Below are 20,175 nucleotides of genomic sequence, written 5' to 3'. Positions count from 1 at the left end.
TATCCCATGGTATCTCTGCCTCGTCAGTCAGTGTGGAAAACGGCTGCGATTGACGGTAAATGCCTGGCAATGACTTGTTGTGAAGTAAATGCAATGGAACGGGTAAGGGACAATGCGACATCTAGTGGCTTATCAATGTTATCAACAGCACCTTTAAATCTGAAGCACACTTCACGTCAGCTGTTTTTGACAACACAGGATTCAATCAACTTAAAGAAACTGTTTTAATTTTCTTACCGAGAAGTAGCGCACGCCCACTGGGTCCTGGAGGAGGCGTTCGAAGCAGGCAGCCCAGCTGGCCACGCGCTGCTCCGGAACCCCTCGGAGGCTGCCTCCTCCTGGAAGACTGCCATTACTGTTCAGGCTGCTCTGGCTGCAGCATCCCTGCAACTGGAGTCCGCTGTAGTCTGCAAGACGGGGAGGGCGAAATGCAAAGGTTATAGAGGGCTCTAATGTTAAAGGGTAATTCCAGCCAGGGGGAATATTAGAGCCACCCTTCCCTATGTGCCCTTTCAATCTTCTACATATTCTTGTGGATTTTAGCCTTTTTGTGTGTTTTTCTTCCTTTTGACAATTTTTGAAAAGACTGTTAATTTAATCCGTGGAGGAGAACGGAGCTTTTATTAAGACTCTCCTCTAAGAAACCAACAAAACATTATCTTGTGTTGGTGCACATCTTCAAAGGGCCCTCACAAAAGTAGACATGTCTATGATTTTTTTGGTGAACGTGTAAGCAACAAAGCACAATAAACAAAAAATTTTAACATTGGGTTCTAATTCTAATTTAAAGAGGACCTATTATATTATATATTTTGTGCTTTTTCCCTTTCCTTTAATGTGTTATATAGTTTTTTGTGTGCATGTAAAATGTCTGCAAAGTTACAAAGCCCAAAGTCCACGTCAAAGGGAGTTACTCTCCCCCACAGAAACACTGCTCCTGAACTGCCTGAAACACCTCGCTTGAAGTCCCACCTTTTCTTCCATAGCGTGGTGATGTCACCAAGTAACACATTTGTGTAATACCTGCCTAGTAGCTAGTTTGGCACGCCCTCAAACAAAGCTTGTTAGAGCGAAGCTGGAGCAGAGTCCGAAGAGTTTGTTTTGGTTGACCAATCGCAACAGAGTGGGTCAGCTGACCAATCAGAGCAAACTGGGGGTGCAAGGGGCTCAAACAGAGTTTTACAGACGGAGGGTCAAAAGAGGTGCTGCAGCGCAGCCGGTATGAGAAAAATAAAGCGTTTTTTGAACATTAAAGCACGTAACCATGTTCTAGTAGAAACCCCAAATACAAGTATGCACCTGGAAATAAGCATAATAGGTCCTCTTTAACTAATGACAACTACTGCACCAAAAACTCGTACTACAGTTTTTAAACACTTTCCTTCCTAGATGTTTGGAAATTGCAGGAAAAGTGAAAGATAAATAAGTTGTCTGCAATTTAATAAAAGTCTTGATCCTGTTGGAGTTAAGAAAAAAAGGGGAAGAACTTGCCATAAAATGATTTAGACTTAATGGGGAGCCAAAAGGTGCCCTATATCTGCACCAAACATAATTACAAACAGAAAATCGCTTCGACTATTAAGGTAAAGGTCGAGGGATTTGAAAGGAAAGTTAATGGCTCTTTACTCTACCCTTTGCGGCGCCTCTCACCGGCGAATGTCACACAATAAGTGGATGTCAAAGGTCAAAATATGTTATGAGGGAAGTGTGGACCGCGAGGCTAACAGTTCTGATTGCAACTGAGAAACAGCAGATGTCACTCAGTTGGTGAGAGTGGAGCAAAGAGGGGGCAGCGAGGAGAGAATAAAAGAAGAAGAAAGAGAGGAGACATGGATGATTGAAGGGACACAAGGAGGGGGCTGCTGGTCAACTAGAGTGGGGGCTTTGGCCCGCACGGTACCTGCTATCATGGCGGCAGATGGCCACTTTAGAGCTGTGGGCCGAGCAGGCAGGGAGCGCAAAGTAAAAACAAAAAAAGGGGTCACAGCAGAATGACAACAGCTATGTGTCTGTAACAAATCTCACTGAGAGTCAACTGGTTGGCACGGGTAACTGGTGTTATTAACAGAGTGTATATCATTGCTGTTGAGAACAGAAATGTTAGCCAGGTCAAGTAAGGTACAGAGCTGCATATCTTCATCTTGCCAATACGCCTGCACAGGAAGTAGGGTGGATTTAGAAATAGGTGGCGAAATAAAAAAGCAGTGTAAATAGTACCTTACAGTGAGGTCTTTCAGATTATTACTAGCCTCTACATGACCTTTTAAACGCATACAGTAGTCTCTTAGCAATTAGTCCAACTGAATAAGTAGATGTTACATTAAAGTTGCAAGTATGAGAAACTGTGGGCTTTTCTTTCTCACAATAAGCCCAAATGGCTGTTTTTCCTTGTCTAAAGTTTGCTGACAAGCCATTTGTTTGGACTGGGTTTAATGTATTAGGACTGAGGCTCTGGGAGACGTGTTTACCACATTGTGTGCCGCTCAGTTAATGAGATGGCTTTAGAAAGCAAACAGCCGTGCATGTCTGATGCACAGCCACAGTGAAAAGGGGGCACTCCTCGCCGCAGCCTCGGTCAGCCTGTTAGCAAATGTTATTAGAAAACTGCTATGAAAGGGAGGACCGGACGGCGTGCACGCTAGCCCCCCGACTGTAACCCAAAACACGCTCGGCAAACATCCTTTGTTAATGAGGCATGTTGCCTACAGTGAATACATCATCCTCGCTGAGTCTTTTTATTTGACCATTTTATTGAGCAACTACAGAGTTGTGTGTTGAGGGGTAGAGCAGAAAACAAGAAACAAAAAAAAGCACCGCAAGCTGCCCAAGATCAAAAAAAGCTTCACTGTGTTAGTAAAAAGCTTTCACATAGATAGCTGCCATTATTTTCTACATTTCAAATCAAATTATCATGTTTGGATTTTTGTTTTACTGCAGAAAAGTGTTTCAAAGTGAATGAATTGTACTCACCACCATCTGAGGAAGCAGCAGACTGAAAGAGAACAAAGAGAGACATGAGTGAGAGGCTGCCCTCATGACCTCCCGCGCCGAGACAAGAGACTGGAGATAGCGGCGTCTCTTCAGGCATCCCACCAGTCGCTTCTGAGGTGTGTGCCTTTGTGGTTTCTCAGTGAGAGTGTGTGTGTGTGCTACTGGGGAAGGGTTGGATCTTGGGTCCTTACACAAGGCCATTAATTTGTAAGTGGGTGGACCCCGAGCCTCCACCACACACACAGCTGTTCACACCTCCACACCAGGACCCACCCTTCATTTTATATTATCCTCACAAACACACTCACAGCCCTGAATGTGTGCATTCCTGCTAACTGCGGTCACAAAGATCCGAGCTCATGGAGGCAGAGCTACTTGAGGCCATCACAGGCCATAATGGCCCTCTTTTCACTTGCTAATTCGAGGTTTATGCATGTGTAGACGTCCCTGAATAAAAGGCAAACAGCACAAGCACCCCTGGTGGGCATGAAAATTTCACGGTGACAACTTTCCATAATTGGGAGCCGAGGAATAATGCTAAATAAAACACGTCTGATCCTATGATGGATCAACAAATATTCACTTGGCAATACTTCAATTTTTGGGCTTCTCCAAAACCTGTAATTTTGGTTAGGCTAGTAATAAAGAGAGATTTCAAAGCCCAGAACTGTGAAGCCGCTGTCGCAAAATGTATTTAAATGCAGGGGAGGATATGAGAGGCGCATCTTAGGGTTCGGTCCAAGAACACTCGAAAAAAAAATTGGTGCGTTGGAGGATTCATCTGAAAAGGGGAGACTATTTCCAGAAGAGTGTTTTCTGAGCTGCCACTTCAAAGTGTGAATATCCAAGGCTGATAATACGTCTAAACAAGGCTCTTATTGCCAGGCTGGTGCCTCGGTGCGAGCAGTACATACAGTTTGTACTTTAGCGGAATTGCATAATACTCTGCGATATTACAGAACAATGGAAATGAACAAAAATGATGCACCATGATGAGACTGTTTCTGAAAGTAAAACATGAGGATATGGTTTAATAATGATCAATCGAACATAGGACAAGCTCAGACATGTTGAGGACCAGCTCATCTTTGATTGTCAAAGTGGGGTCCGTGGCCCTCTATCAGGGGGGCCAAGAAATAATTTGGAAATACTAATAGTTCCAATGATATCTAAGAGTACAAATGGTTGTAAACATAATCGGAGTTACGAATAAGAGGCGGTCCTTGGGAAATGTTCTCCCCTGTAAGGGGTTCCTGGCCCCCAAAAGTTTGGGAACCCCTGCTTTACAGTTGTTGTTGTTGGTGCGACTGGTCGTCTGAAGGCAGGGGATGTACTGTAACCGCGGTCATGTGCACTGACGTGACGCTTCGTTCCATTTTTGGGAGTGACCACATGTAAAAGCTCTATCAGACACAGACCGCCAAACCACTAATTGTCCGTCGCAGCCTCTTTACAACTCTGCTGCTGCTGAGTCCAACCCCATGTAGTCAACACCCAAAAAGCCACCCCCTTCTGTGGTGGTTAACATGTGTACAGTAATCATGGGCGGGATAGGATGAGGAGGACCAACATGAAGCTGAAACAGAAAAGAGAGAAAAGAGAGAAACGCCCACTCCATCTGTGTGTCCCTTTGGCTTCTAAAAACGGCTAAACCTCAACCTTTAAATACATAGAGTGTGGTTCATTTAAAAGAACCAGGCAGACATCACACAATGTGACGTAAACTTTTGGTTTTGACCAAACAAAAGGTTCTCCAGGCTGAAAAAGTGAAAAGCTGAAGAAGTAAAAGCTGAAAAGTGAATTGCTGCATTTACTACTATCCACTCTTTGGGAGTCAACACTACTTTTAAAACCTACATATGGAGAGATTTTACTTCTAAAGATGACAAATATAATAGACATCCACTTCCTCTTATTCACAGCCATGTGATACGAGTGGGAGCGTAGACGTAATATCTCATCAGGACAATTATGCTGATGATAAACATGTCATAAGTTGAGCAAGCAGGCTGAAATGAACAGAAATGTTGCAAAATCCTGCTGCCGGTCTGACGAACAGCGTCACATTTATTATTTAATAGATTTAGTTCAAATTCTACACTAGCATTCTCAAATGAATAATAAACTAACGATTATTTTCATCATTCATTTATTTGATTTTTCTTTTCAAACAATAGATTAATTGTTTGCGCTGTAAAATGACAGAAAGAAATTATGAAAAAAGCATGTCACAAGTTCTCTGAGCCCAACATAGGCTGTTCAGATGGCTTGTTTTGTCCAACACAATAGTCCAAAATCCAACAACATTCAGTTTACAATTATAGAAAAATTATAGAAAAAGCAGCTAATCCTTACATTCTAGAAGCTGGAAACAAAAAAATGTTTTTCCGTTTTGCTCAATAAAATGTCCTAAAAGATAAATGAGTTATGAAATTTGTTGTTGGTTAATAATTTGTAGATCAACTAATCAATAGGGCTGCCCTTTCTTAATTGATTAGTCGCCTAATCGGTCATTTTGCTTTTAGTCGACTAAGATTTCTTTAGTCATTTAGTCGTCTTTTATGATTTTTTCTTGCTGAATGACTTATTTCAAAGAAACTTTTGAGCATATTTCTGGTAAACACAAGATTTAAAGTGGTGCTGTTTTGTGATTCTCAGTTTTAAAGATCTGTCGATTAAATCAACTAATCAATTAATCCACAAATCATATTGAGTGTTAGTCGACTAAGATTTTCTTTGGTCGAGGACAGCCCTACTAATCAAGTATTTTCAAACAAAATTACATAATGATCACGCGTCACACTTAGAGCGGGGCAATATGACGATATGTATTGTCAAAACAATATTGAATGTCTATCGTATATATTTTTCTATATCGTTTCTATCGCGATATAGGCTAGGCCTATTTTAATTTATTTTTTCTCTATAATTTCACTTAAAACTGTTTATTCTGCACTGACGTCCTTAAACTGTGAAAATACTCAGTTCTTTTCATTCGACAAGTGTTTCATTTACATAGGACTACACAAAAATAAGCTTTACCCCGTGGTTATTTTATATAGACTATTTATTTATAGAATTACTGGAAAAAATGCTATATCGTTTTCGAGATAGGAAATTACATATATCGTCATTATAGCTCAGTCCAACTTGACAAAGGTCTTAAATGATAAATGCTAAATTGTTGTTGGTTAATCATTTTTAGATCAACTAATCAAGTTCTCTCAAATAAAGTGACATAATGATGACATTTGTCACACTTGTAAAAGTCGACCAGGTAGGGCTGGCAAATATCCAGAGGGTGGTGTGTTTGTATGTTTGCATGTATGAGGCTGCAGGGGTTAGACCACACACACCACTCGTTAATACTTCCTTGCCCTCAAGTCCCCTACAGTGAGGCCGAAGTGATGACCCAGGCTCATCATCGCCTCTTGTCCTTCCTCTGTTGACACCTCCGGTGACGAGCTGGTCCACCACGGGTGTCTCCGCGGTACTACAGACCCTCTTTGATCCTTTTCATGTGAAGGCTAAATTGCAGAGATCCCATTGCCCAGCTGGAATCCCTCTGGAAGCTGTCCATGTTAGGTTGTTATCAACCAAATGGACAAAAAAAAAAAAAATCACAATTCAAGTCACATCGAGTACTCTGGCTCCAAAACGGAGCAGGATTTGGCTCTCCAGTTGGAAAACGCTCTCCCAGCTTTACTGTGGTACAGCCCCCACGCCGCACAGTCTGGCATCCCGAGACACCACATGCCGAAGGAACGTACATGATCCCACCAAGACAGATTTATGTGTTATCTGAAGTGAGCCACCGCGACACAAACACACTCTCACCGGTGTTAAACAAGTTGAAGGATAAGCCACATTTGCACAAATGTTAATGTCACCCATTAACACCTCTCACAGAGTGTATATCTGATCTTTTAAAAGTGATTTCTTTTATCTTTTGAACTTGTTTAGGCTTGTTCCCTTTCCTTCAAAAGCTGGGTTGAGATGTACCGTATGCAACGCCTCACCACAGTCTGATAAAAAAGCCTGTTCTAAACTTTTACACAAGTCAAGGCTGATTCTAGCACCCCGCAAACAAACAACCACGAGCCCCCGCCACTTCAAACAGCTGTTCTGAGAGCGGAGAGAGAAACGAGCGACAAAAGGGAGATTAATGAGAAAAGCAGCTGAGTGAACAAAAGGAATCTCCCCGCTTCATACGGAGGAGGAAGAGGAGGCTCGCTCGGCAAACCACAGTTTACTTACAGTGTTGAAGTTCCAGGTCCGCTTGAAGGAAAGTCTCTTTTTGAGACTCATTGTTCCCTAGTCTGCTCCACCAGCAGCACATAGACAGATTATGTGTGTGTGTGTGTGAACGCATACCTGAGCCTTCCCCACCCAAAAACTCCGCAAACCATGTCTGTACAAGTCGGAGAGAGGTGAAGAGAGGGAGGGAGGGAGGGAGAGAGAGAAAGAGGAAGAGATCTGACAAGGTACTGGACAGAAAGAGAGAGGAGGAGGAGGAGGAAGAGGGGGTGAGAAGGAGGAAAGAAAGATTTCCTTACTCCGCAGCTGTTGCCATGGCAACGCGCCCAGCAATACATACAGCCTCTGCCACAGTGGCATGAAGGAATCAGATGAATTAACTCCCCCTTTATTCCCCTCACAGAAACACACACACACTGGCCATGTCAAAACCACACTGGCCTTCCCCCCTCTTTTGTTTCCAGTTGGGGCACTCTCTCTTTACTTGAAAGAGAGAAGAAATACCCAGTCAGTTTAAATTGAAACCAGATGAATTTTGTTTAATCAAAATAAAAAAGTTTGGTAACCCGCGAGTTGAACTCTGAGCTTCATTATCCGCCTGTCACAGAGCACCATTGTTACTCCCCCAAAGTTAATCATGTCAATTGGCATTTTCTGCGAGCAATTTAGCTGATGTACCGGCAAAAGAAAATAGACTTTTATTCTGGCATCAGTCCTCGTCTCCGCTGCAGCACTGTGCCTACACATATCTGACAAATCACTACAATCAGCATGCCTGGTTTTGGACCAACTATTATTCTTAAAGCATTGGTGGCTCGTTCGGAGGTTTTCCCATGGCACACGAGCTAGCATTCTTTCGACTTAATTTTACCGTAAATAATGGATGAGATGCAGTGTTTATTAACAGCGTGGTCTTCATGGTAGATTTCTCTTGTTTAATTGGATTTTCACATGGTCTATCACTTTGGAAATTGGATGTTTGTCATATGTGCATGGCTGTGTTGATGGGGGCAATCACAGATGACATCCTAACCCCTTTGGGAGGAGTGTGTGTTCATGTATGTAATGAAACAGAAGGAGTGACAGAAAAGGCCTCAGTATGCTTCAAACAGGTTGTACAATGTGTTCAATGGTACTGAATTGTACAAATGCGGATAAATAGCAAACGCACACTTTTGGACAGCCTCTCTTCGAAGGTGGTCACATTATGCAACACAAACAGTGACAGAAGTGTATAGATTGATAAAAAAGAAGGGTTGAGAATGAAGTTTACATTCTGACTACTTTCCCACCTCTGCACATCTGGCCTATTATTGCGTAAAGTGATTGTCAAATTGTAGATTTTAGAAAGTTAGAAAATTGTCAACCTTCCCAAATCTGCCGTCATTCAGTCTTAAAGGTTATAAGTGTATCTTTTTTCATGTATTAATTGTTTTTTATTGCCAATGGACAAACTGATTGTAACGCAACTTAAACAATGAGACCTTCCCCCGACTTTCTTTATTGCCTGTAACAGCCTGTGGACTGATTGTGTAAAGGACTCGGGACGGTTTTTCCAGGAAAATCCAAAGGATGTGACGTTTATGCGCGATCTTCAGTGCCTTGCCTCTCTTAAGCTCCACAAGGTGCACTAGGTAGCTAATCATTGTCTCATTTGTGGTCTGATAAACAGCAATTTCATAAAATTCAGTGCCCCATATTGCTATTTATAGCTGTCATATTTCGTAGAGAGGTACAACAAAAAACTCTTTACCCCGGTATATGAATATATTGTGATTGTTTTTGATTTGTAATCGTGTTTTTAGCTGGCTAATGTTAGCTAATATTAACTTGCTTGCTAACGAATTGCTAGTTAGCTAACGTAGCCAACAATAAATGATGTAACAGTACAAAGCAAAGATATGTAACTAACATTTGCTTTATACTAGCCAAGAGCGATGCAAGGCAATATCACAATATATTTCACGCGTGGATTCTGTGCTGTGGTGGGTGCTGGTCGTTCACGGAGCCAGCGGTCCCAATAAAACCTAGGAACATTACAGATACGGTAGTAATGTTAGCTATTCTAAATTTGATTGAAATGTATTTTCCAGCATTCTATCAACATGATGCCGGTCATTCAATCACGGTCAGTCTCTTGTGTATGTCACGTCACTGTTTTGGCCAATGCTCGCTCGCGCAGAGGAGTGCAGCAACAGGATGCAGTTCACTTTTCTGAAAGTTACACATAGAACCTTTAATTCAATTAATGACAGAACTGCTTTTTTTCCACACAGAGCTTAACTCAGTCTGAACGTGGCCTTAAGGGACCCGATGAGTGAAAAAAGACAAATAAGCTACGTTCCAGTTCTATTTTACATACTACTTCAACCTGGAGTACATACTACATTCACACAGAAAAAGTGGCAAAAATTTGGATATGTACTTCATTTTTGATTGTGCTTTTGGGGAACACTAATGTCCCACAAAGCAACGCACAAAAGAAATAGACAAGCTTTTCACAGCTGGAAAAATTTATACTAATTGCGAACAGCGTTGACACAGCTCCAGGAACATCTAAAAAATATAAAATAAAGTATTAAATCTCTAGAGGAACATCTTGTTTTCTCTTTCCAAATTTGAATTGGCAGTAGCTCTCCAAAGCAGTTGATGTTCATCAGCGCACGTCTTGTATCATTTCCTGTTCGTACAAAATGGTACAGTAATTTAAAACACTGTACTATTCAGATAATTACATAATGTGGGCCTATACGTTCTGCTACGATTGCAACACAGAAAGACAGAATCTGTATGCTTTCGTGTGCAGATAAAATCAGTCACGCAGTAATTAGAAGCTATTCTTGGTGCTAAGCTGAGTCATAACTGTGGTCCCAAAATCACAGGACACAGAACAGTCTGCTTCAGCCCTTCAGGCCTACTTTTGCCCTTTGACCTCCCTGAGGCAGAGTGTTCAGTGCAGCCAGGTGAGCACATCTGTATGCACACAACAAGAGCAAAGCGTGTTGGAACTCTTCAAACCAAAAATGCCTCCAGGAAAAGCATATTTCCATTTCTTGCTTCAGTGTTGCTAACTGAAGAGTCTGCGGCCACAAAGTAAATAGGTTTCACGTGAGCTTCGAGCCACCACTTGATTTAATCAATTTGTGAAACTTTTTTTCTAGACAGGCATCACAGCGACAACGAGCGGTGCTTGTCACAAGACCTAACTAATTGCATGTCAAGTTCTCCACCAGGCAATCTTAAGCGAAGACGGAAAATAATCAAGGCCCGCTATCTGTGGCGGACGACAAACTATTCACCGACAATAACATCAAGAAAGGGCTTTCCATGGAGGCAACTTCCTTTTGAGGGAGAAAGGGGCATGGGCGAGGGTGCGGTGACTGATAAGATGGAAGAGACATTTTTTCCAAGCAAGGAGCGTGGGGGAGAGAGGCTGATTTAGAGAATTATGAAACTCCTTTGACAATATCTAAGTGAAGATAGCGTAGACAGACAACTGGGTGTTTGATTTTAGGAGGTTAAGGAGGATCCAGTGTTTTTACTGTGGGAAATCGTGTTTGTCACAGCAACTCTGCCAGACACTCTATCACATTAGCAAGGATCTGATGAGGTCACCATGCTTATGTGATGCTAGGGGGGGCAGGAATGGTAAACAACATTAGCGTCTACTTAGATTTCCTATCTGCCTTATGTCCATAGATCAAGGGCTGTGAAACTCTATATCGAGTCCCGTCAGACAACATATTTTTGTAGCATATCTTAATATGTGACATGCTCCGTTGAGAAATCTTATTTTTGTCATGAGAGCCTCCGAAATGATGCCAGCGGTGTAATTCAACTTCGCTTATGATCTAATTTTGTGTCACATGTTCTCTCAAATAACTTAATTTGATTTTTAGTTTTACTGAAAAAAGGTGACAGTAGTAGGCATGTGATTTGGGTACTTTTAGACTAAGTGTAATGGTGTTATTGCATTAAAAAACATTAAAAAAAGATTTTGCTAAAGGCAAAATCCAAAGTCAGATTCAGAACCCACATTTAACCAGCCAATGGGATTTATTCCCTCAAATTTTAGCCAAATCCGTTTGTGTTGTTTTAATTAATATAACTAATAATAACAAACAAATAGACAAAGATACAGGAGTGAAAAGAAACGAAGCATCGTAAACAATTGAATAGTCAGTTGTTTACAGGGCCGGCTTAAGGCATAGGCCTTATAGGCGGTCGCCTAGGACACCACCTTCTGGGGGGCGCTGGTTGCCCTTTAAAAAAAAGAATTAAAAAAAGGGGGAGGGCACCAAATCCAAATGTTACCTTGGGCACCAAAAGGGCTAGAGCCGGCCCTGGTTGTTTATAAGAAAAGATGAAGAATTTGAACGAGCACTGTGCAGGATTTAGTGCAATTCTAGTGTTGTGGTTGCAGATTGCAACCAACTGAATACCGCTCTGCACACTTCTCCCTTTCCAAATATGTCAAGAGAACTACGGTGGCCTTCGGATAATGTAAAAACGCAAAAGGCGCTCTCTAGAGCCAGTGTTTGTTCGTCTGTTCTGGGCTACATAATGGTGAAACATGGCAGACTCCGTGAAGAGGACCCGCTCCCAATGTAGATATGAAGGGCTCATTCTAAGCTAACAAAAACACAACGATTCTTAGTTTCAGGTACACTAATAGACATAAAACACAGTTATGAATATTACATTCCAGTTCTGTCAACAGATCCCCATATATCATACAGATTTACATTAAAATCTCACGATCTATGTCCACAGTGTACAAATTCAGATGTAAAACCTTGTCATGTTATCCATGCAAACATGTAAGACTATAATCCAGGACTTGAGTGGGAAATCAACACTCAGTCATAGTGATTTATGAAGAGTTTAATCTAAACACTAATCTAATAGAAGAGAGAGAGCGGAGGGGGGGTCTATTAAACACATAAACAAAGATCTTCAATCAAACATTACAATGATGCAGGGTGGATACATGTCTGGTCCTCAGCCCTGAGCCACGAGGGTCCAGACTTGTGCCGAGGCGTCTTTTAAGTGTAATCCCCTCAGCTAACAAATGGGTTGTTCTCAGTGACTTTAAAGACACGAGTGATTTGCATGCAAACAGAGGCCATCGCCACAATGAGTTTCATCTCTTAATCCCCATGATCGGCATTAATCTACTGCCTGTTCCCCCAACTCTAACCGGTTAGCCACGGCAGATGGGTACGGCTCTGCTCTAGTCTGGATTAAAGTGGCATTACTATGATTTGTGCACTGTGCTGGCGGTGGCGGTGGTGTTCGTGTGTGTGTGTGTGTGTGTGTGTGCGTGTGTGTGTGTGTTCTGTTCGCCACTTGTTGCTGATAAAAAAATCTGACAGGGAGTACGAGCATTCCTCTGGATGGAGATGTTTACTTTTTTTCCCCTCTCTGCCGCCCTACTTTTCGCAGGGTCAGGAACGTGGTGCTTTAACCAATATCAGAATCTGTCTTTCCCAACTTGTGACGACAATCTGATATCGTTAACTCTGCCTGAACCTGCATAGCTCACGGCACCAGACTCACCACCTGTAGCTTAACTGTGAAGCCTAAAAGCATGCATGAAAACGTGGCGTTTAACTCCCTTTGTTGGGTTGAAGTAACAAAAAGGAATGCCCAGTTTGGAGTACAAAATGAGTAACAAATAAAAATACATTTGATTTACACGGCACAGCTAAACAAAAATAGAATAACTTCAGAGAGGGAAACAAGAACCAGACGACCCCTCCCTTCTCGATTTATTATCATAGAGAAAGGGCTGCGCTGACTTGAGCCTGCAGGGCTCGAGGTGGGTAAACCACATAAGATACCACCACACCCTATTACTGCTCTCTTTCTCTTCCATAAAAAACACCAGAAATGGACTTTCCAACCTGAAACCCAACACTTGTAATTAGCCCTGTGAGGGTTTTTTACGCCAAAGCAACTTACACGAAAGCTCCGCGCACGGTGTTCTGAAAAGTCTGAGTGCTTGGCTTAGTTTGTTGTGAAGGCCACGATATGAATGAATATCTGCCTCGTGGAAGTGTACAAGGTTTTATGTTGCCAATGACAAGGAAGTGCCATAATTGTTTACTTCCTGTGTAAGTCCTACTGACCTTACAGCCCACTGTTAATCCTTTTGGTCATGCAGGGAGGTAACCTGAGCTGGTTGAGTGAGACTGGGAAAGAAGGGAAGGCAAGTTTGCCTTACGTTTATCCCTCTAGGGCGAAGGGCTATAGGATGGCATTCTGTCTCTATGGGTATTTGGCATGGCGACAAGTTCATGGTAATGCTCACAGTGGCAAAAAATGCAGAAAGGTGTCATTTGAGACACTTTGTCGAAACACAATGTATATCTGCATCTTTCCTTAAGGACTCATCATATAACTATGCTGGTCACCTTTTGCTTAATCCTTTAAAAACGTACCTTGCATGATCCTCCTGTTATTTTGAATGTGGTGTAAACCGGGACAATTAGTTAGTGACTGTTGAAAACTGGGACATGCGAGTGTTTTACAGATATTTGTCGGGACGATCCCGGCTAAACCGGGATGCCTGGTCACCGTAATTTAAGCACCTGCTTCTATTCTAATTTTCAATATAAACGGTAGAGCAATAATATTGGCGTCTCAGTAGGTGCGTGGAAAGATTGGTCGTGTTGCCGTCGTATTTTATCTGGCCTTTGCATATTCTGCAAACATCGGGCTATTTATAAAGGACATTTCCCTTTATGCAAAAGCTAAAATGTTTCCACACACTGGACCTTAAACCCGGCTGCAAAATCTCTCACTCGTCTGGCTCTTCCTCGCCATCAGCCTGCTTTGTTTTGTTGTCGTCTGTCTGATATGCGCTGCTGATATGCTGAGTGAAACGGAGTAACGTTTAACATTTCTTTACTATTAAAAGTGCTAAAAAATACATCCATATAACGTTTGTCGTGTTTATATACAAGGTGCAAATTCTTAGTATCGGTACAATCGATAATTTACTTTGCAAATCCATTTTAGATCAATATACGTCCCCGTGAAGGACAACTTGCTGAGAACCTATCGAAGTAGTTGGATCGTAGGAATTTAAATCGAAACATCGATGTAATACCAATGTAGGCACTGGCGGACCATTTCTATTGCAGAGTTCATAGAGTTAAGCGTATATTTCAAAATATGAAACTCATTTAGCGCCACATAATTTGCAATTCAGGGCCAACCTTTTTATCTGCTGCCTTTAGAAATACCCTGACACATGGTGAAAGTCGAAACATTGTGAACAATATGTAGCATTTTATTCAACCTAAAGCAGCGAGGTCATGCAATAACCAAGCCATATAAACAGATATATCACATTTCTTGAAGCTGACCACAGGATGATGTTGTATAGAAACAGTTCACAAGGGAAAGTTAGTGTTTAGTCTGCCAAAGTAGAGTGCCAAGCCAATCTCTCACAATATCACACAGGGAGAGTAACAATCCATGTTTTGTGACTTCCTCAGTGCAAAAGTAGACAAGGCTCTGGCCTGCTTCTGCAGCGTCTTACGCCAACACAAGGTCAAAAAGATACCACTTTTCCGAGCCTCTCCTGCAATCCTCTCCAGTTCAAACAAGACGAGCCGTCTTGCTCAACGTCCCAAAGACGTGAGGCAAGCAAATGCGCCCTGGCGTCGTCTGAGCTACAGGTGTGAGGTAAAGAGTTGAGCGTAATGAGCGGCCCCGCTGTATCCCAGACATGTCTAAACTGTTACCAGGAAGGTGATACAAGACTTTGGCACTTCTAAAGCCGTTCCTTGTTGAGCAACCTCCACACCCTTGGCAGTAGATTCTCTTTCAGCGAAGCAGAGAAATGTAATAATAGCACGATTGAGGAAGGTAAACATTATGTGGGGAATGAATCACCTCCAGAAGTTGTGCATCACATACACACACGTTCTGGTTCAGACACTCTTTCCTATAGCCAATCAACACGGGGATGATGGAAAGCTGTGTGGTTAACTAAAAAAAAAAACATCATAATCCCTAAATGTCGATAGATGATGTCATAGCGTTGTGTGTGTGACAACAGCCAAGAGTGTGCGTCTCCGTCCAGAGATGGCGAGGCGGCGGGTATTTTCCGTGGTCACAGTTTTGGTCAAACAGCGAACTCAGCAACCACAGCCACATCTGGTCATCTGGTTATTGGCTGTTGCGTATTCATACTCCCGAGCAGCTGGACAGTTAAACAACTTCTACTCTAAGTTTTTGTTGTGTTAATATACTGTTTTTCCAGTCGGTGGGTTTGGACAGAGACGTCTGCGTAATTGCAATAAAACCTCTTGCGGTAGAAGAGAGGAAGAGAAGGAATCATAGTGGAGGAGACATTTAGAAAAAGACTTTGCATCCCATAATGCTGCTAGCCCGAGGACACATTTCGTGAGCGCAACTGTCCACCCACGCTCCAGAGCTGGCCATGTGATGTCAGCCGGATAAAAGTGCGTCGTGTTCTGCTGCCTCTATACAGCTAATCCCCGGGAACACACCATGCCTGCTCGTCTTCTCAAATCATGACACCCAAATGAGAAATAGAGGGAAGAATTTATATAATGTAGCATGGCATCTAATTTAATTACACTTTAAGTGAATATAGGTTGCTTGGATATATTGTATGGATGTAAAACACACTGAGCAACATGCAGTAGTCATGCAGCACCAAAAAAAAACAAGACGTCTTTTTGAGATAAGTGAATAAGAGGGCTGGTGAATCATAGCGGGGACATGCCTGCACAAAGGCAAAACCACAGACAACCATTTCAAGTTCAAACCAAACTGCGGCTATTACACGATCGCCTCCAAATACAATGCGAGAGAGCGTTCGCCGAGCATTTAATTCTATCTGACAACCTCAGATCTCCGCTTCCCTCGCACTGAATCCAACTTGCCACCAAGTGATTGCAAAAAAAGGGGTCACTTCTCAGGGCGACAGGGCGCAACAGAGCGCACTTCATTCAAAAGGCCCATAAGCGACCCTTGATGTGCCGTTTTACAAGGATAATCCTCACAAAACCCTTTTTGGTACAAAGTCTAATTTAAAGTCAGCGTGCATCCCCGATATAGATGCTGGACCACATTTCGCCGTATAGAGCGGCGCAGTGTGTGTGTGTCATGCAGCACATGAAGAGAGTTCAGCTGGCACTGGTCAAAACATTCCTCTGACAGACCACACAAGCTAACCACTGTATGCCGCTCAAAGAGCCCCAAAGACGGAGAAGAAGTAACGTGCGGCAGGGAAGATGAGGATGGCACCAACAAAACAAGAAGAGAAGTGAAGACAGACAAAATAATGATTTCATGGCCAAGACTTACAGAGTTGAGAGTCAAAGTTTGCTCCATGTATGGCGCGGTGTGTCCTCAGCGCTGCTCCGCACGCCTGCTGTGTGTAAACCAGTCCATCCGCTGGAGCGCCGCGGTGCGTGTGCGAGTCGGTGTTTGCAGTGCAGGGAGACAGAGCTCGACAAGGGAGGAGGGAGCGCGCAGGAGAGCCGAAAATCCTGACAGCTACTGGGAGTTCAAAAGCTCCCTCTCTCTTCCTCTGCTGCCGGTTCCTCTCTCTCTCTCCCTCTCCCTCCCTCTGCTGTAAATTCCTCCTCTCTCCCTCTCTGTGTCTTCATGCCTCCTCTTGGTTTCTGCTACGCCCACAAGATAGATCTATTACCCGCAGGCGTGCAAACAGGAGCTACTAATGTCTCCACACCTAAAAGGAGAGGAGAAACTTCACACTCTCCGGAGCAAAAGCAGCGCCCCAAATTTCCCAGCAGGTACGCAATGTGCTTTCAAACTAACTCACGATAACAGATGTTTTCACATGCAGCAGCAACACCTCAGAAGACAGTCAGCGTCGGGGCACAGCAGCCTGCTAACGGTGTCACCTCTGCAAAGTTGAACACATCTGCAGAGTGCCGCTGGGCGCGAAGCCTCTGTCTGTGATGAGTAGGCTCAAAGCGGTGGAGAGTGGTGCGGTCGGTGGGATGTGGGGGCACTTTTGCAGTAGGGCTTCTGGCAAGCTTATGCGTGGAAAATGAGGCAAGGAGGTACAAAGCAGCGCATTCTTCGACATGCCCAAACATAACGGGATCTGACGATAAAAGCTCAGCGTGCATCAAAACAGCCTTCATCAGAAGATGCAAGGAATTGTACAGCAGTTTCCCCCCCTCCTCTACCGAACCAGAAAGACACAAATAACGATTACATATATGCTGTTGTGCGTGGGTCACAAAAGCTACGTGTCAGAGCCTTTTGTAATGTGAAAAAAATAAGCATTTGCTCATTCCTGCGCTAGCCACTGTGACGCACACCGCCGACCATGGAAAAAAAAAGCAACGCGGCCACACGCGTCCAAATGGTTCTGGGCTCGTCCACAACATTCAGCGAGGCCACATACGGGGGGTTATCCGCAGGGGTCTGCCCCGAGCACTGGCGGTGAACTCCGAAATAGTCTCACGGTGTCCTGGTGAGTCCAGATGCATGCGCTGACAGAGCTTATCACGTATTTTTGCTAAACTTGCCATGAGAACAGACCCTCGGAACATCCTTCACAACAAGTTAGAGAGCACCGCAGAAAGCACACACTTCAACCCCTCGAGTTTGTACCCGCGCTATTATCACTGAATATGTAGAAGCAAGGAGTCAATTAAGGTCAACAGCTTAGTGCAGTTGGCTTGATAGGTTGATTGTTTATTAGCTGTATTCTCTCTGGCTCTGAAGTGGAGCACAGCCTTCAAAAGAGAAAAGAAAAGTTCTCCGGCTTCACTTTCTAGTCCATCTCTCCTGTAAGTTCTCCATATCTGTTGCTAAAGTAAAAACTCCAGCTTTTGCATATATGTTTAAGTCTTCATGAGGACACACCATAGACTAAGAAGTGGACATAGTCACCGTGACGCCACCCATTGGTTTGTGTACTGCCATTTTGAAGCTTTGAGTTCAGCATTTTGGCCGTTGCCATCTTGGTTCCTTGAAACCAGAAGTGACACGAGAGGGTGGAGCTAAGTACAACCGAACGCTGAATAAGACATTTTTAGGCGACCAAAACGTTCAGCCCCGTCTCCTAGAAATGACGTTCCAGTTCAACTAAATTGTCTCAATTGTGTTTGGAAGGAAATGTATTTTGTCGCTGATTACGTTTGTCTTTTACGTATCACAAATACCTTTGTAAGTCTGCGGACGGCTACAGCGAGTGACATAGTACAACGAGTGACGTGCAGAGCAGGTGACGTAGTATATCGAGCGACTGTGAATGAAATGTATGTTGAATAATAACATTATTAAATAATAACGAGTATGACAAGCGAGAAAGTCCACTACTGGTGGGCGGAAGTGGAGGTGGATGGTATCCAACAAACACCGAACTTTCCCCCAGGAGACCGCTGTTTGTGTCCCATGTGAAACGTAGTCATTTGTTGCATTTTGTTTTGTTTCAATGTCGTAGTCATTTTAAGCCAAACCATGATGTTTTTTTTACTCAACCTAACCCATTAGTTTTGTTGCCTAAACCTAACTAAGTATTTTTGTTGCATATTCGTTTTGTTTTGTTTCAATTTACAATGTTAATCACTTTTAAAACTGTATTTTGGTTATGCAGTTTAGTTGTATGGGAATGTTATTTTGTGGGAGACAGGGTTGAAATGTTACAATTAACCTTCATGAACTGAAAACACACTGTGAAAGGGTTAAAGTTGTAAGACGAAAACACGGACAACACCCACAGCGGACAACGCCGTGGCAGCGACCTGTCAATCACAAGATAGCCACGCCCTAAAGTATACCCTGCTTTATCAGATATTTTACTCTAAATGGAACGATAATTTACTCAATGAACATCATGCTGTATTGAAGAAGCGGTTGAGACCATAAACTCATGTTTACAATGTTTACTGAGGTAATAAATCAAGTGTGAAGTAGGGTCATTTTCTCATAGACTTCTATACAATCACACTTCTTTTTGCAACCAGAGGAGTCGCCCCCTGCTGGCTGTTAGAAAGAATGCAAGTTAAAGGCACTTCAGCATTGGCTTCACTTTTCAGATCCGTAGTTTGCCCACTGGTAAGGACACACTTGGTAATACCATTGGATGGGCTTTTGTTTTCTGTGGCAGGGGCTTTTAGAAGTGCACCGTCTGATCTCTGGCCCAGGGTGCAGCTCAGCCCTTGAAACATGAGTACAGGGAAAAGTACTAGGTGAGGATCTAATTGCCTTTGACAACCATAACTGATTTCCTATGGTGTTATTACCTGGAATGTAAAGGCCTACCATGACTTGAACTGCACGGGGTAAAATTACTGTTCTCAATTAGATGCGGTCTGAATACCTTCAGTATGAGCTGGATGCACCATGAGAACTGATTTTCTGATTTCTTTGATGTTATCTCACAGGAAGTAGAGTGATTTCTCCAGATATTAGCTTGTTTAGTTTATTTTTCAACAGTAAAATATCTGGATCGGGACATACATAATTCTTTGCGAAATAAATTGAAGGGATCCTTATCAAAACTGCCTCGTAGGGAAATTGAACATCTACCTCTCTTCACTCCCTCAACACCTTCAGGCGATGTGGCTCTGTGCAAAACAAACAGCAGACACCTCTGTTTGCACAGCAGTGAATGAATATATTCAACTGTTTGGCTTCCTAATAGTGTTTTAAAAACTGGTGTTTCCCATGTTTCAACAGATGATTAAACCGTTTTCTGTTTGTCTTCAAAAGGTTTCAAGCTTGCCGAATGCAGATTAACAAAACCACTTGACAATGAGAAGTTCGAAGCAGATAAATGCATTGTTAAAGCCAGTTCAACGCAATGTATGCCTCACTCTCATCCCTAAATAATTCCAGCATCTAAGTGTTGTTTAATCGAACACAAACTGTCATTGTACGGACAACCACATTCTATTTTCC

The 20,175-nt window shown here is 42.9% G+C and overlaps 1 protein-coding gene across 1 annotated transcript in view; it reads right to left on the bottom strand.

The window, feature by feature from the left end:
* The window catches only part of rgs12a (regulator of G protein signaling 12a), a 46,207-nt gene that overhangs the window by 17,380 nt on the left and 8,652 nt on the right, over positions 1-20,175 (bottom strand). The window contains exons 4-5 of the mRNA XM_074624737.1: positions 2,971-2,992; positions 238-407 (exon numbers count right to left, since the gene is read on the bottom strand). Of these exons, the coding sequence (XP_074480838.1) occupies positions 238-407; positions 2,971-2,992 (192 nt within the window). The remainder of the gene's footprint in view (positions 1-237; positions 408-2,970; positions 2,993-20,175) is intronic.

The sequence above is a fragment of the Sebastes fasciatus genome, chromosome 22 (assembly GCF_043250625.1).
Source record: "Sebastes fasciatus isolate fSebFas1 chromosome 22, fSebFas1.pri, whole genome shotgun sequence".
Classification (NCBI taxonomy): domain Eukaryota; kingdom Metazoa; phylum Chordata; class Actinopteri; order Perciformes; family Sebastidae; genus Sebastes; species Sebastes fasciatus.
This window is presented reverse-complemented; position numbering and strand designations above follow the sequence as displayed.